The 14962-nt window shown below is 35.6% G+C and overlaps 3 protein-coding genes across 3 annotated transcripts; 2 read left to right on the plus strand and 1 right to left on the minus strand.

The window, feature by feature from the left end:
• The first annotated feature begins 1510 nt into the window (after positions 1-1510).
• Positions 1511-2185, plus strand: LOC110732285. Its single transcript, XM_021912205.1, has 2 exons — positions 1511-1890; positions 2029-2185. Exons 1-2 carry the CDS (start codon positions 1511-1513, stop codon positions 2183-2185), a joined length of 537 nt encoding a protein of 178 aa, XP_021767897.1.
• Positions 2186-8181: 5996 nt separating this feature from the next.
• Positions 8182-10943, plus strand: LOC110732295 (disease resistance protein RGA2-like). Its single transcript, XM_021912217.1, has 3 exons — positions 8182-9108; positions 9267-9796; positions 10403-10943. The coding sequence occupies exons 1-3, from the start codon at positions 8182-8184 to the stop codon at positions 10941-10943; spliced, it is 1998 nt and encodes a 665-aa protein (XP_021767909.1).
• A 1117-nt stretch (positions 10944-12060) lies between these two features.
• LOC110729900 (40S ribosomal protein S13-like) lies at positions 12061-14722 on the minus strand. Its single transcript, XM_021909691.1, has 5 exons — positions 14572-14722; positions 14406-14478; positions 13918-14056; positions 12478-12664; positions 12061-12368 (listed from the first exon to the last, which is right to left on the minus strand). Exons 1-5 carry the CDS (start codon positions 14592-14594, stop codon positions 12335-12337), a joined length of 456 nt encoding a protein of 151 aa, XP_021765383.1. The 5' UTR covers positions 14595-14722; the 3' UTR covers positions 12061-12334.
• Positions 14723-14962: the final 240 nt, after the last annotated feature.

Genomic DNA, 14962 nt, shown 5'->3' on the forward strand with positions numbered 1-14962 from the left:
AAATCTATATACTAAGTTGGTATAGAATTAGACGCCCCTATAAAAGAGATATTTTACAAACTTAAGGGGAGAAGAATCAACAAAAGTTGGAAAAATCGAGAAAAAAAAAAACTTGATGATCCCTATAATGGTAGTTTGAAAAGTTATATGCCAACTTTTGTCTATATACTATCAAGATATGTTGCACTTTTATGATTCGATTTGTTTTCAGTTATGACTCATGTTGCATAGTGTTGAAGATACATTTTGCTCATATTAAATTATGTGTATACATTGAGATAAAATCTTGTCAATTATACATGAATCACTATACCTGAAGTGTGGGTTGTATGATCGGTTCCAAAATATAGATATTATATGTGGCAAGATAATGTATTTAACACTTTTAATAGTGTAATAGTATATAAATACCCCAAAAGTGGAATAGATATCTGAATTATTACAATAGATGGCCTATGATGTAAGAAAAATTATGATGGTACCAATGAAAAATGTATCCATATATCATTGTCAAAATAGCATGAAAATTAAAATTGTACCTTGATGAATTATATGATGATACCGGTATATGATGGAACCGATAAATAATGCATATGCATGATAGAATGGACTAGTGAATAAGGGATCTGGAATATATGTCCATTTTGATGTCGACATAATGATAATCATGATAAATTTATCACGGACCAGAAGTCCAATGAAATATGGATTCAAATCCACTTTGTACAGGGTCTTGCATTATTTTGAGTCCTATGTATGTACATATGCATATGTGAGTCTAGGTTAATGTATTATTCATTGCATATACCGAAAGTTGTTAGATGCATTACTCTATGTATATTTTGTTTTCTATATCTCACATTGCTGCATTAGTTTCTATACAATAATTGTGGTATATGTGAATGTTTGTTCAAAATATAGTAAGGCGTATTTGTAACTTTGATGAAAATTACAAAGTGTTTCTTTCTTCTTCTGTAAGAAACACTTTCCTCCATTAATGAAGCTTAGATTTAGATCCTGAGCTGAACTTCTACGGATGCAGCAGTGATGGCAGAAAATTCATGTGTCATGTACTTCTTCTTTGTTTGATTTTAGTCTTGTTCTATATTTCTTTGTTGCAATTTCTGACATGGTATCAGAGCGGGAATCTCAAATTCGAGTTTGATTCTAGTAATCTCTTCATCTTCTGTATGTTTTGCCTTTGATCGAAGTTTGATTGAAGTTTGGAGATAATTTTCTAGATTTTCTTGGATGAATTTGGTGATATTTTGTTGATTTGAGTATTCTGGCTATTGATTTGTTGAAATTCTTGGTGATTGAGATTTTGTTGATGATTATTGGTCGATTCTTTGGTTTTTTATTGAAGATTTGTGTTCTGGATTAGTTGTTCATCTTATGAATTGATTGATAGTCAATTTTGTTGGAGATTGTGAAGTATTTCTGATTGATAATTAAATTTCCTGCATTCTTTGGACATAATTGTCATTTCTGGTAATCAATTTCTGAATTCATGGCTGCTCAAGAAGCAAATAGAGTTATGGAACTTACACAAGATCCTAGTATAGTGTATTATATTCATCCTTCTGATAACAACAATTACAAGTTTATCAATGAAGTTTTTTATGGTGAGAACTATAGTTCTTGGAAGAGGTCGATGATAATAGAGCTTTCTACTAAGAATAAGATGAGTTTCATTGATGGAACACTACCTAAACCTCATCCAACAGATGCTACTTACAAAGCATGGGTAAGGTGCAATGATCTGGTTGTTGGTTGGATATTGGGAGTACTTGGTCCTGTAACCAAGAAATCAGTATTTTTCTATAAGACAGCAAGAGATATGTGGCAAGATCTTGAGGAACGATATGGACATGTTTCTTCTGCACAATTGTATGCTTTATAAGAAAAGATTAATGAGGTGAAGCAAGAATCTGATGAGATAGCAAAATATTTTGCTAAACTGAAGGTGTTATGGGATGAATTAGATGATATAAGTCCTATGTCAATCTGTGAGTGTGACGGTTGCAGGTGTAATCTCACAGCTAAATTTCTGAAGATTCAGCAGCATCAAAGGTTGTTGAGGTTTCTCATGAAGCTTAAAGATGGTTATCAGCAGATTAGAAGCAATATTTTGATGATGCATCCTCTTTCACAAATGACTGTTGCATATAGAATGTTACTGTAGGAGCGGAAACACAAGAAACTAAGTGACTTGAGTGGTTCATATGATGTTATGGCTTTTGGAGCTGATAGAAGAAGGTCTTATGACAATAACTCTCGTTTTGGTAGTTCTTACAATGGTGGATATGGCTCTTATAATCAGAACTACAACTATAAAAAATTTCCTAATCAAAGTAAGGGAAATTTTTACAATTACGGAAATGGTGGACATAATTCTTATGGTGGAAGACAGATTGTTGGTTTCAAAAGAAACTTGAACTTGTTTTGCACACATTGCAAGTTATGTTTCAAGCTACATGGCTTTCCACCTGATTTCAAGAATGGTTCACAGAGAAGGTTTGCTAATATGGCTCAAGGTGAAGAGAATTTGGAAGAAATGAATATGCAAGAAGATATTATCACAGCATCCTTCACCAGAGATGAATATGCAAGGATAATGAGTGCAATAGGAGAACAGAATGCAAATGCAAATGCAAAGAATCAGTCTCTGAACATCTCTTATCCAGATGAAAATAGTAACAGCAGTACATGCTTACTTTACAGGTAAACTTTGTCTTTTCTCTCACTCTAATCTAGGCTGGATTATAGACGGTGGTGCTACAGACCATATATGTCATGATTTGAGGTTGTTTGATTCATATAATGAACTAGATAGTGATGAGAACACTATAACCATACCTGATGGAAGTGAAGTGCAAATAACTCACATAGGAACAGTTAAGCTAAGTTCAAATATAGTACTTAAGGATGTGCTATATGTTCCTAAGTTCCAGTTCAAGTTGATATTTGTTCATAGATTTTCTAGGGATATGAAGTGTCATGTGATATTCACACCTGATAAATGCATGATATAGGATCCAGTTTTGAAAAGGGAGATTGTTCTTGGTAAGTTGAAGTCTGGACTTTATTATGCTGTGGAACATAGTCAGCCTGACCCTGATTTGTAAACCCAGACAAAACAACATTTAGCTACTACATCAACTAGTAGTATTTCTTCTTGTCAGATAGATGATAATATCAAATTATGGTATTTAAGGTTAGGGCATATGCCTTTCAGACAAATAAAACATGTAATTCCATCTGTAAGCCAGAAGGGCATACCAGACAACATTTGTCAGATATGTCCTAAGGCCAAACAGTGTAAATTACCCTTTCCCACTAGTGTAATAAAGACTGTAAGACCCTTCTAAATGATACATGTTGACATTTGGGGGCCATATAAACACAAGTCCTATAATGGGAACACTATGTTTTTTACTATTGTAGATGATTTCAGCAGACATACTTGGGTATAATTGATCAAATTTAAATCTGATGCGGTTGAAATTCTAGAGAATTTTGTTATCTTTCCTGAAAATCAATTTGACTGTTCAGTAAAACGTATAAGAACAGACAATGCAAAGGAACTTTGTGAAGGAAAAATTCTTGATTTGTATAACAAGAAAGGAATAGAACATCAGACTAGTTGTAGTGGGACACCACAACAAAATGGAGTTGTGGAAAGAAAACATAGACTCTTCTTGAAACTGCTAGGGCTCTTTATTTTCAATCAAAGTTGCCAGAAAATATTGGGGAGAATGTGTTTTGTGTGCAGCACATTTGATTAATAGAATGCCTTTACCTGTTCTTCATCATATTTCCCCATATTAGATTTTGTACAAAAAACCACCTTCTCTAGATCACATCAAAACCTTTGGCTGCCTATGCTTTACTTCCACTTCAAAAGTCAATAGATCAAAATTTGATCATAGGGCTGACCCTTGTGTCTTTATAGGATACAGTCTAACACAAAAAGGGTACAAAGTTTTACATCTTTCTAATAATTCTATCATTGTAAGTAGGGATGTTGTATTTCATGAACAACAATTTCCTTTCCACATAACATCCAATACTTCAGAACAACCTTTTAAATTCTTTGTTCCCACATAAAATAGCTCACACATCTTCATTGATCCTTTTGTTAAGATATGTCCTGTTCCCATTCTTGTACACACAAACAGTCAAACTGATTCCATCATCACAGCAGAACATTCATCGAGTTCTTTATCTGAAACTTTATCCACACCCTCATCTTCTCAATCCACACCCTCATCCTCTTAATCCACTACTCATAACATTGTTCAGGACATTACAAGTGTTTTACCTAAGCAACTAGAAACCTTACCTCCCAAACCTAGAAAACCTCCATATTGGATGGGTGATTATTTGTGTCATGTTGCTGTCAAAAAGGTCATAACTACACACTGGTGTAATCTTGTTAAATTTAACAAGGCTACTAAAGATCACAGAGCTTTTGTTGCTTCTTATTCTGCATTGACAAAACCTCAAACTTATGGTTAAGCAAAATCTAATCCAAATTGGGTTACTGCAATGCAAAAGGATTTAGATGCTCTTATGGTCAATAATACTTGAGAAATTGTAGATCTTCCTCCTGGTAAGTGGGTTTTCAAAATCAAGCTTAGAGCAGATGGGACAATTGAAAGATTCAAGGTCAGACTTGTAGCAAAGGGTTATACACAAAAGTTTGGTGTGGACTATGAAGAGACTTTTTCTCCTATTGTTAAAATGGCAACAATTAGAGATGTCATTGCTTTGGCAGCTTGCAGAGGTTGGAGCTTGTTTCAATTAGATGTTAACAATGCCTTCCTTCATGGTGACTTACATGAGGAAGTGTATATGAAGATCCCTGAAGGCTTAGATGCATCTTCTAGTAAAGTTTGTAAGCTGACAAAATCTCTCTACAGCCTTAAACAAGCATCAAGACAATGGTTTGCCAAGTTACATGAAGAATTGAATAAGTAAGGTTTCTTTCAATGCAAAAGTGATGCTTCTCTGTTTTTGAAGAAAGGTGACTGCAAAATTAAATAGCTGCCATATATGTGGATGATATTATTTTGATTGGTAATGACAGTCATACCATTCAGAGTCTTAAGCAGCACCTACATGATACCTTAAGCATCAAAGATTTGGGAAAACTCAGTTATTTTTTGGGTATTGAGGTTGGTTATCAGGCTAATGGCATAATACTAACTCAGAAAAAGTTCACCAACGAGCTCCTATCAAACTGTGGGTTATCTTCTTTCAAGCATGTAGTCACTCCCTTGCCTGTCAATTTGAAGCTACATGCTACTGAAGGTTCTCTCCTCCTTGATCCTTCAATATACAGAAGTTTAGTTGGTAAACAAAATTTCCTGACAAATACCAGGCTAGACTTGTCATATACTGTGCAGACACTCAGTCAGTATATGCAAACCCCAAGAACATCTCATCTTTCAGCATTACATCACACCCTTAACTATGTTTCTGCTACTGCTGATCAATGTATCTTAATGAGGGTAGGAGATCTCATCACTTTACAAGCTTTTTCGGACTCTGACTGGGCAGCATGCCCTGATTCTAGAAGATTTGCCACTGGATATGTTCTTCAGCTTGGGCAATCACCTATAAGTTGGAAATCTAAGAAGCAACCAACAGTTTCTAAATCATCTTCAGAATCTGAGTAAAGAGCTATGGCCAGTGCTTCTGCTGAAGTAACATGGATGGTTCGTTTGCTTACTGAACTTGGGGTTATTAATCTTCTACCAGTTGTCCAGCATTGTGACAATCAGCCAGCCATTCACATTGCAAAGAACCCAGTCTTCCATGAGAGAACTAAGCACATAGATATAGACTGTCATTTCACCAGGGAAATGGTCATGAAAGGTTTAATTCAGCTCACCTATCTTCCCACTTCATCCCAACTGGCTGATGTACTTACTAAAGTGCTACCTTTTTCACAGTTCAATGATTTGTTATGCAAACTTGGAATGACAAAGTCCCTGCCAAGTTTGAGGGGGGGGGGGTGTTAGAGTAATACATCCTGATTGCTTTCCCTTGCTCAAGTCAACGAAGTCAAAGTTGTTATAACAACTTATGCCACGTCAGAATGAGGTAGTTGAGCATTAAAAGTTTGTGAGTGCTTTCCCTATATAATATTGAAAAAAGCTGCAATTCTATAATTATAGTTACTTTTTTATAAATTCCCTATTTATCGTCCACATCATCATTTATTTTTATTTTTATTTTTGAATTTTTTAGCAAAACCGCTATTTGAAGTAGCGGTTTACCAGAAGAAAACTTCATATATACAATACTTGTTGAGTTCTCAGATCTAAGTAATTATACGGAGTACAAATACAAATCAAAGGGTGAATACCATGAATTGAGAAGATCAAGGCAAGGTTGATAATACTCCAACGTCCAAATCAATTTAACAAAAATCAAATCTTAATTTAGTTACATCCGAATTACATACTTTCTCAAAAAAAAAAAAAAAAAAAAAAAAAAAAAAAAAAAATCTAAATTTCATAATTGACACAAAGTTAAATTAACCCAATGGCGAAAAAATTGGGACGAAAAGGTAGCGGAGATGGTGGTGATGGTGGTCGTGGCGGTGGTGGTGATGGTGATGGCAATGACGACGTGATTTATAATCCCAAACAATTTGAATCAAAAAAATCAAATTCCCAAACTTAATCCCCAAATGAATAAGAAATCCACCCACTATAACTTTTACTCTTTGAAGATGATGGGCAATGAATAATGAATTTAGAAGAATGAATGAGAGGAATTTGATTCTAAAGCTTGAGTGTGAATTAACAATGGAGAAAGGGGACTTTGGTTTGAACGGCAATACCAAGGAAAAGAAGAGAGAGAAAGTTAAGAAAGTCAGGTTTTTTTTTTTATCTTTTATTATATATATATATATAAGTACTGAATATATTAAGAAACCGCTACTTGAAGTAGCGGTTTTGCCAAATAAAATCAAAAAAAAAAAAAATTGATGATGTGGACGGTAAATTGAGAATTTATAAAAAAAAGTAACTGTAATTATGGAATTGCAGCTCTTTCCAACATTATGTAGGGAAAGCACTCAAAGTTTGTTACAACTTTTCCACCTCAGCTCACTATATTAAAAGAGCTAGCTATAAATAGCTATGCAACTTGTACTTTTCATTCACTCAATTCTCTTCCATTTTTTCTGTTTAGTTTTCTTCTTCTATAAGAAACACTTTCCTCCATTAATGAAGCTTAGTTTTAGGTCCTGAGCTGAACTTCTACGGATGCAGCATTGATGGCAGAAAATTCGTGTGTCCTGTACTTCTTCTTTGTTTGATTTTAGTCCTGTTCTATATTTCTTTGTTGCGATTTCTGACATATGCAACATATCAACCTTTTTCTTTGTGTTTCGACAAATTTACCTTTGATTTTTTTGCATTACATTCTTCACTTCTGCCCAAGAAAATAAAATTGTAATCATATTCTGAACTTGTACATGTCTAACAAGAAAGAATATGATATAACTGTGATAAATATAAGGTATAAATCTATGTATGCAGAATACAACAATATTTTCACATACTACAAACTAAGAGTGTGTACTTGAAGGGAGTGTAAAAGAGAGTTACTGCAAAAATGGCCGAGGGAATTCTGTTTCACATAGCCAAAAACCTCTTGGAATCATTAGGAAAATCAGCATTCCAAGAGGTTTTGTTGTGGTAGGGGACAAGGAGTGACTTGAAGAAGCTCGAGCAAACCCTCGGGATGATCAAAGCTCAGGTTATAGATGCTGAGAAGCGCCATGAGGAAGAGCGCAGTGCTGTTATCAGAGAGTGGCTTCGTTGGCTCAGGGCTGTATTCTTCAAGGCAGATGATCTGTTTGATGATGTCTTCATTGCTCAATAGAGAAAGCGGCGTATCAAAGGAAACATGGCAATGAAGGTACGCTTGTTATTCTCTGATTCAAGTCCTCTTTTGTTTAGCATAAAAGTGTCTCGAGAGATCAAGTCTATTAGGCAAGAACTCGATGCCATCAAGTCGGATATGGATGGCCTGAACCTGAGTGTTTGTGATCATAGAGATGATTTTCACCTTCCTTTTGCTAACCTGATGAGCAAATGAGAAACCACCTCTTTTGTTCAACCAGATGATATCATTGGTAGGCATGATGCAATAATTAGTATGATCTTTGATCCTGTGTTTGCTGAGGAAAGAGTTTCTTTCATCCCAATTGTCGGGTTTGGGGGAATTGGCAAAACAAGTCTAGCTCAATTGGTTTTTAATGATGAGAAGTTAAAGACCCATTTCGAGCTCATGAAATGGGCTTGTGTACCTGAGGTAGATAATCAGTTTGAAGTGATGCGCAAAATTTGCAACTCCTTGACAGGTTTGAACTGTGATGGTCTCTCATTGGAACAAGTTCAGTCAAAAATCCGAGAATCGATAAGTAACAAGAGGTATCTACTTGTGTTGGATGACATATGGGATGAGAGTCGGGATAGATGGCTTCAGGTTAAGAGCTTGTTGGATTGTGGTTGTAAGGGAAGCAAGATAATTGTGACTACGCGTTCTAATGTGGTAGCAAATGTTGTTGGGACGTGTCCAGCCTACGATTTGGGACTGCTAACAGATGAGGAGTCTTGGGAGCTTTTCAAAAGATTAGAATTGAAAGAAGGGCAAGAGGAGAGTAATCCTAATTTTACTAGGATTGGAAAAGATATTGTTGGTAGATGTGGAAGAGTACCGCTTGCTATTAGAGTTATTGGAAGCCTCCTTTACTCTAAAGACACTGAGCAAGAGTGGTTGTTGTTTCGTGATGGTCACCTTGCAAAGACAAAGGTGACCGAAGATGACAACATTATGCCCATTTTAAAGTTGAGTTATGATTTTCTGCCATCACCGTTGAAGCAATGCTTTGCTTATTGTTCGTTGTTTCAAAAAGATTACGAATTTGAGAAGAATGAGTTGGTTCATCTTTGGATGGCCCAAGGGTACATTGAGGCATCCAAAGAGAGTATCGGCCTTGAGGAAGTTGGGGATCTATACTTTCTTGAGTTACTGAGGAGGAACTTTTTTCAAGATGCCCGCGTAGATGATAAAACAGATATTGTATCTTGAAAAATGCATGACTTAGCGCTGCATGTAGCTAGTGATGAAGGCCCTTCGTCATCTTTTCTCTCAGAGTACATTATTGAGGAGTTAGATTCGATGAAGACAATTTCAAGATTGGAATCCTTACGTGCCTTGAAACTTACAACAATTTGTAGGACACTGCCAGGTTGAGACATCTGAGATACCTTAATCTTAGATACAGCTCCATTAAGTGTCTTTCCGATGCCATCACAAAGTTAGAGAACCTGCAAACGTTAAACCTATATAAATGCAGTAATCTTGAACAATTGCCAAATGGTTTTACCAAATTGGCTAACCTTAGACACCTGGGAATTTCGAAATGCTTCATTTTAAGAGAGATGCCTTCAGGATTTGAGAAGATGAGATCTCTCCGAGAATTGAACACATTTATAGTAGGGAAAAATAATGGTGTAGACGCACTGGCTACTTTGGAGCTTAGGGGAAATCTAGAAATTAGATTTCATACATGGCGCAGAAATACAGTGTTAGAAGCCAGAAGGGTGAAATTGGACAGACAAGAACAGCTAACTGGTCTCACATTGGATTTAGAAATTTGTGAGTATGAGGTGACTCCTACATCTAATGATATGGAGTTGTTGTTCGAATGCCTGATGTTTCCTCCAAACCTTAGATCTTTGGAGGTTAAAGGCTTCGGGGGAGAGAGGTTTCCAATTAGGATGGCAGAGGGATTACTTTGCTTACTCCCTAGACTTGTTTATGTTACTATTCAATGTTGTGAATATTGCCGGCAAATTCCACGCTTCAGTAATCTACCTCATCTCAAAAGTCTAAGTCTTGATGTCATTGCAGTGGAAGTGTAGTACATAGAAGAATATTATTGGGGTGATGATTTAGAGCCTTGTTCTGCAACATACTTCCCTGTAGAGTATTTGTGTTTGTCAACATTGTTCAAATTAAAGGGTTGGTGGTCGAGACTAAGAGTGATGGACGAAATTCAACCTCAGCAACAAGAGATGATAATATCGCGCAGTAACAAAACTTAACTTCTCAGCAGCTGCCATTAATACTCTTCCCCTGCCTTTCTCGAGTTAGAATTCGTGACTGTTTGCAGTTGATGTCGATTCCTGTTATACTACCAAGGGTTGAGCACTTAAGTTTTGAAATGATTGATGAGAAGCTGCTGGAATCCCTTCTAGCATCACATCGAGAAGCACCATCGCCATCATCTTCTTCAGTTACTCCTTCTACACTCAAGAATTTGGCGATAAACCAAATTTATAATCTAGTTTCCTTTCTAAAAATTCTGTAGTTTAGAGTCTTTATCTATCAGGTCCTGCGAAGAGCACACCAATTTGATCATGGTATCTCCAAGGTCTTCCACTCGAGTTCCTAATATAGATAACTGTGACAGCTTGAAAAACATATATGATGTACTGCAACATCTCCCAGCCCTTGAGGAATTGAGCATCTCCAGTTGTGAAGAATTGGATTTGCGGGACACCAGAACTTGGCCAGACTTAAGAAGCCTCTATTTCCTAGAAGTCTCACACATCTCGAAACTGCAGGTGCTCCCCAGTGCCATTGGTAGTCTACAGGCACTTAGGGAGCTCAAAATAATCTATCTTGATAATTTGACTAGCCTGCCAGAGGAGATTGGCCGCCTCTCCCAGCTTCAACGGCTTGTTATTTACGGTTGTCGGAAATTGGCCTCACTTCCACAATCATTGCGCAGCCTTTCTTCTCTACTACTTAATATTAGTAATTGTCCACAGTTGGAGACAAGATGTCAGCAACCAAATGGTGAAGATTGGCCCCTTATTCAGCACATCCCCAATATTGTAATCTACTGATATAGTTGTGTTTTTTATACTTTTATTATTGGATTAATCTGGCAAGGATTAAAATTACTAGTATACTCTTATATTTTATGTAATCCTTTGATTTACATAGATTATTTTGCATAGCTTATGGACATGTATTCGTAACATTTCATAGTAAATTAAATTGGGCGTCTTATTTTGTGTCTGAAGGTTATCTCCAACTTCAGGCCATGTATGAAAACCAATTGCATACTTCGCATTTTTTCTGACTTCTGGTTATCAAATACTCTAGGGATAATGAATCTCCTGTATTTTTTAAATTTGATTCACTTATGCTGTTGCATGCAAGTTACGCTAATACAGAGTATCTTAGCTGCACAAATTATATAATCTGTATGCTTTAGTTAGTTCATACTTCATAGTACTAGTAGTAGTAATACAGTCACAAATAGGATTTGTACCAGTAGTTTGAGTAGCCTTAGTCAAATAATAGTAGTTTGAGGAGCTTTCTTTGAGCTCACTCTGCAGTCCTAACTTTCAGAGGATTTAGTTACTTCATACTGTAGTAGTAGTGAAAGTTTTGTACAGATTCAAGTATTTTATGGCTTTATGCTGCTATGGTTTTTTATTTTACAAAACTTACCTCAGAAATTTACTACTATAGCATGTAAATCCTGATCTTTTTAACAAACATATGTTGAATTTACAATGGATGCTCAATACAATAGCTGGAGCCTTCCACACAATGAAAGTAGAATTTTGGTATAAATATTTAGAAATGGTTTCACAAGGTTTTAGAATATGGGAGAAAGTCAAAAACTCCAATCAAGGATTGTTTCCAATACATATCAAACACCTTAAGAACCTCTAAAACATATCAACCATCGACACAAGTCACAACATGGACCAAAGAATTGCCAATGAGAAGTCACCTTAAGAACCTCTGAAACATCGAGTGCATCACTAAGGTATCAAAAACAAAAGTGATGTCCACAGAACACTCATTAAGATATCCACACAACACAAGACTCAGAGCTTTATCCTGGTAAGTACACCCCATGTGTGCAAAATATTCGCTCAAAAAAACAAAAAAAATATTGATTTGCTTGCTTAGTGTCAATTAGGTACGAGTACTTTGGTTAGCAAATTGGAGGTTATAAAATAAAGATGCATTTAACTTGAATAAACATAAGGATTCCAACACAAACTAAATGCCTTCATAGTGACAAAATTACCAAGACATGCAAGCAAATCTCCTGAGTCCTTGACAGTACTTACTACGGAAAAACAAAATTTCTAATCATAATATTAAACGATATTATACTGGTTGTAGAAGTCCATACAGCAAATTGGAACACGACTTGCCCAGCCTGAATTATAACATTTCTTCTACTTCAATGGATCCAAAACAAAACAGATTCTTAAGCCACGAGAGTGCTTGCAGTTGTAGACTCGCTGCAGAGAAAATTCATAAATGCAATTAGTTACTTTCAAGGCATACTAACAACAATATCAAATTTACAGAGAAACTGTCTAAAAAGGTACAATTAACATGTAAACTTACTATTTCCAGACTGGTGGGAGCTTCTTAGTCTTCTTGTAGTAACGAGCAAGTCTGTGGATCCTGCTCTCAACCAAAATCAACCTGAATTTGGAATCCTTATCCTTTCTGTTCCTCTCCAAATGCTTCCTGATAGCCACTGCCTTCTTAATAAGATGGTAGAGATCCTCTGGAATTTCAGGGGCCAGACCTAAGCAACATAACCAGTAAACAATTAGCAAAAAATTTCACTAGATACTAAAACTGATATTGAGAATAAATAGTCAAGCAATCACAAGGTGAGGACAAAAGCTAAATACACTACATCCATATGAAATAGTACCGACCAAAACATATGATACAGTTAATAAGGTTATTGTTGATTTCCAAATTCCAGTTTACAAGAGCATAGTTAATTTTCATCTAGAGGAGTTTAGTACTTCAGTGATTGTAATATCGTGTGGCATGACATGACAACAATACCTCTTGACACAACCGCACAACTAATAAAGTACATAAAATAATTAGGGGAGAGAAGTTACGTGATTGTATGGCAGAACAAGACAACGACAATACCTCTTGGCACAACTAATAATGTAAATAAATCCAATATAGTTAAAATAATTAGGGGAGAAAATGGTGTTAGGTTCCACCTAATGACCCCAATCCAAACAAGACAATATTAGTAACAGGTTTCATGAGCCTAAAGCAGCTACTTCAAACAAACTATCGATGGAAATAAATCTTTTTCTAGCAAAGTAGGATTCAAAAAAACTATCGATTGATATGATTTTCTTCTTGCAAAGTAAGATTATCGATGGATATGATTCTTCTTCTTGCACATAACAGAATCGAACATGTTAAGAAAAAATAACTTAATAACAAATAAACCCAATCATAGCTTGGACTCAATTTTCAAGGACAAGCTCAATATGCTATGCATACTCATGTCAGTCAAGTCACAGGTCATCCAGAAACATAAAGTTCCGAAAACCAGTTTCAACCCAAAGAATATATCCTTCCAGCTAAAGGAAAACAAATTATAAGATCCCATATTCTCATGTAATTATCTTGCCCATCTTTCTATATCCGGCCACTGTAGAGACCAAAGAAAATGATATATGGGTCCAAAACACCCTATTGGTTCCTAATGGGTTAACAAAACACTAAATAAAACCAAAACTAACCCCTTCCAATATCAATTCCAATACCCCTATAAAAGTATCACAGTATTACATTACGCATCGAAAACGCATCCAACTTTCCAGAATCATAGTTTAAATGAGCTTCCATAATTAAAATTAAGAAAAAAACTGCATATAAAATACAACCACCCGGCCACACTCCCTGTTCTTCCCAGTATACATCAGTTTCTCTACCACAATTTCAACACTCAATTTCACAAAATCAAATCTAAAGCAAACATCTAAGAGAGGTTGGTGGACCAGAAGATATAAAATTTACCGTGAGCCTTGAGGATACGAAGGATCTTGTTACCAGTGACACTCTTAACTTGAGCAATACCATGAGAATCCCTCAATATCACACCAATCTGAGAAGGTGTCAAACCCTTCTTTGCAAACTTACAAATGTTGTCATCAACCTACAAGAAAAAACACCCAATAAATTATCAATACTTGTAATCAGATTAAAATAAACATGAGTTTATTCGATCAAATTTTAATTCGCACCACATTGCACATATAAAAAATAATCCAGGTTTAGGGGAAAAAATTACACATTTACGTAATGGAGATAATACCCAAGTAAACAATTGTAAATGGTATGTGAGTCCTTTTAAAATTCTTAAAACATCCAAATTCGAACAGATTGTATAAATCAAAATTGATGAATAAAAACATGGGTTTATACCATCAAATTCAAAACCAACAAAAAACATTAATTATCAACTAAATCGACTAAAAATAAAAACAAATCAAGCAAAAACTTACATCTTGAGCAGAGATCTTGAGCCATGAAGGAGGAGTCCGCTTGTATGGAATGGAAGAAGCGGACATACCCTTACTGTAAGAACATCATAGAAATGGGAAGAATAAGAATTCGACGCCATTAAAGAGAAAGAGGAGAGAGAAAATCAGAATAACGGAGAAGAAGTACCCTTTACTGTGCATACGACCCATGGTGACGGCGTAGGAAGAGGTTGATCTTCGGGTGGTGGCGGCTGGTTCTTCTTCTTGCTCACTCTAACCAAAAAAAACCCTAGAATTTAACCAGCATTTCAGTGGTTTTATGTGATGGAGTTGGATAAATATACTCCAAATGGTTTAGGGTTTTTGGGCTTGGCTTTTCAGGGTTTCATTTTGATACTTGTGGAGAGGCCCATATACGTAAAAAAGGGATTTTTTTTTAATACGATTTTGTTTTCTTTAACTTTTTTTTTTTTCCGCTTGAATTTTGTTTTCTTTAACTTATTTTCACTTATTTCATGAAAATGACTTCTATTAAGATGGAGTAAAAAGATAAGTTTGAAATATTAATTTCTTATAAG

Source organism: Chenopodium quinoa, unplaced genomic scaffold (genome assembly GCF_001683475.1).
Source record: "Chenopodium quinoa cultivar QQ74 unplaced genomic scaffold, ASM168347v1, whole genome shotgun sequence".
Taxonomy (NCBI): Eukaryota; Viridiplantae; Streptophyta; class Magnoliopsida; order Caryophyllales; family Amaranthaceae; genus Chenopodium; species Chenopodium quinoa.

Coding starts and splice junctions, on each gene's coding strand:
- LOC110732285 (XM_021912205.1), top strand. CDS start 1,511: ATGGCTGCTCAAGAAGCAAATAGAGTTATGGAACTTACACAAGATCCT. Junction 1,891..2,028: donor CATGTTTCTTCTGCACAATT/GTATGCTTTATA, acceptor TGACGGTTGCAG/GTGTAATCTCACAGCTAAAT.
- LOC110732295 (XM_021912217.1), top strand. CDS start 8,182: ATGATCTTTGATCCTGTGTTTGCTGAGGAAAGAGTTTCTTTCATCCCA. Junction 9,109..9,266: donor TAGATGATAAAACAGATATT/GTATCTTGAAAA, acceptor AACAATTTGTAG/GACACTGCCAGGTTGAGACA. Junction 9,797..10,402: donor AAAGGCTTCGGGGGAGAGAG/GTTTCCAATTAG, acceptor AAAATTCTGTAG/TTTAGAGTCTTTATCTATCA.
- LOC110729900 (XM_021909691.1), bottom strand. CDS start 14,594: ATGGGTCGTATGCACAGTAAAGG. Junction 12,665..13,917: donor TCGTATCCTCAAGGCTCACG/GTAAATTTTATA, acceptor TATGTTGCTTAG/GTCTGGCCCCTGAAATTCCA. Junction 12,369..12,477: donor CTCCCACCAGTCTGGAAATA/GTAAGTTTACAT, acceptor TTTTCTCTGCAG/CGAGTCTACAACTGCAAGCA.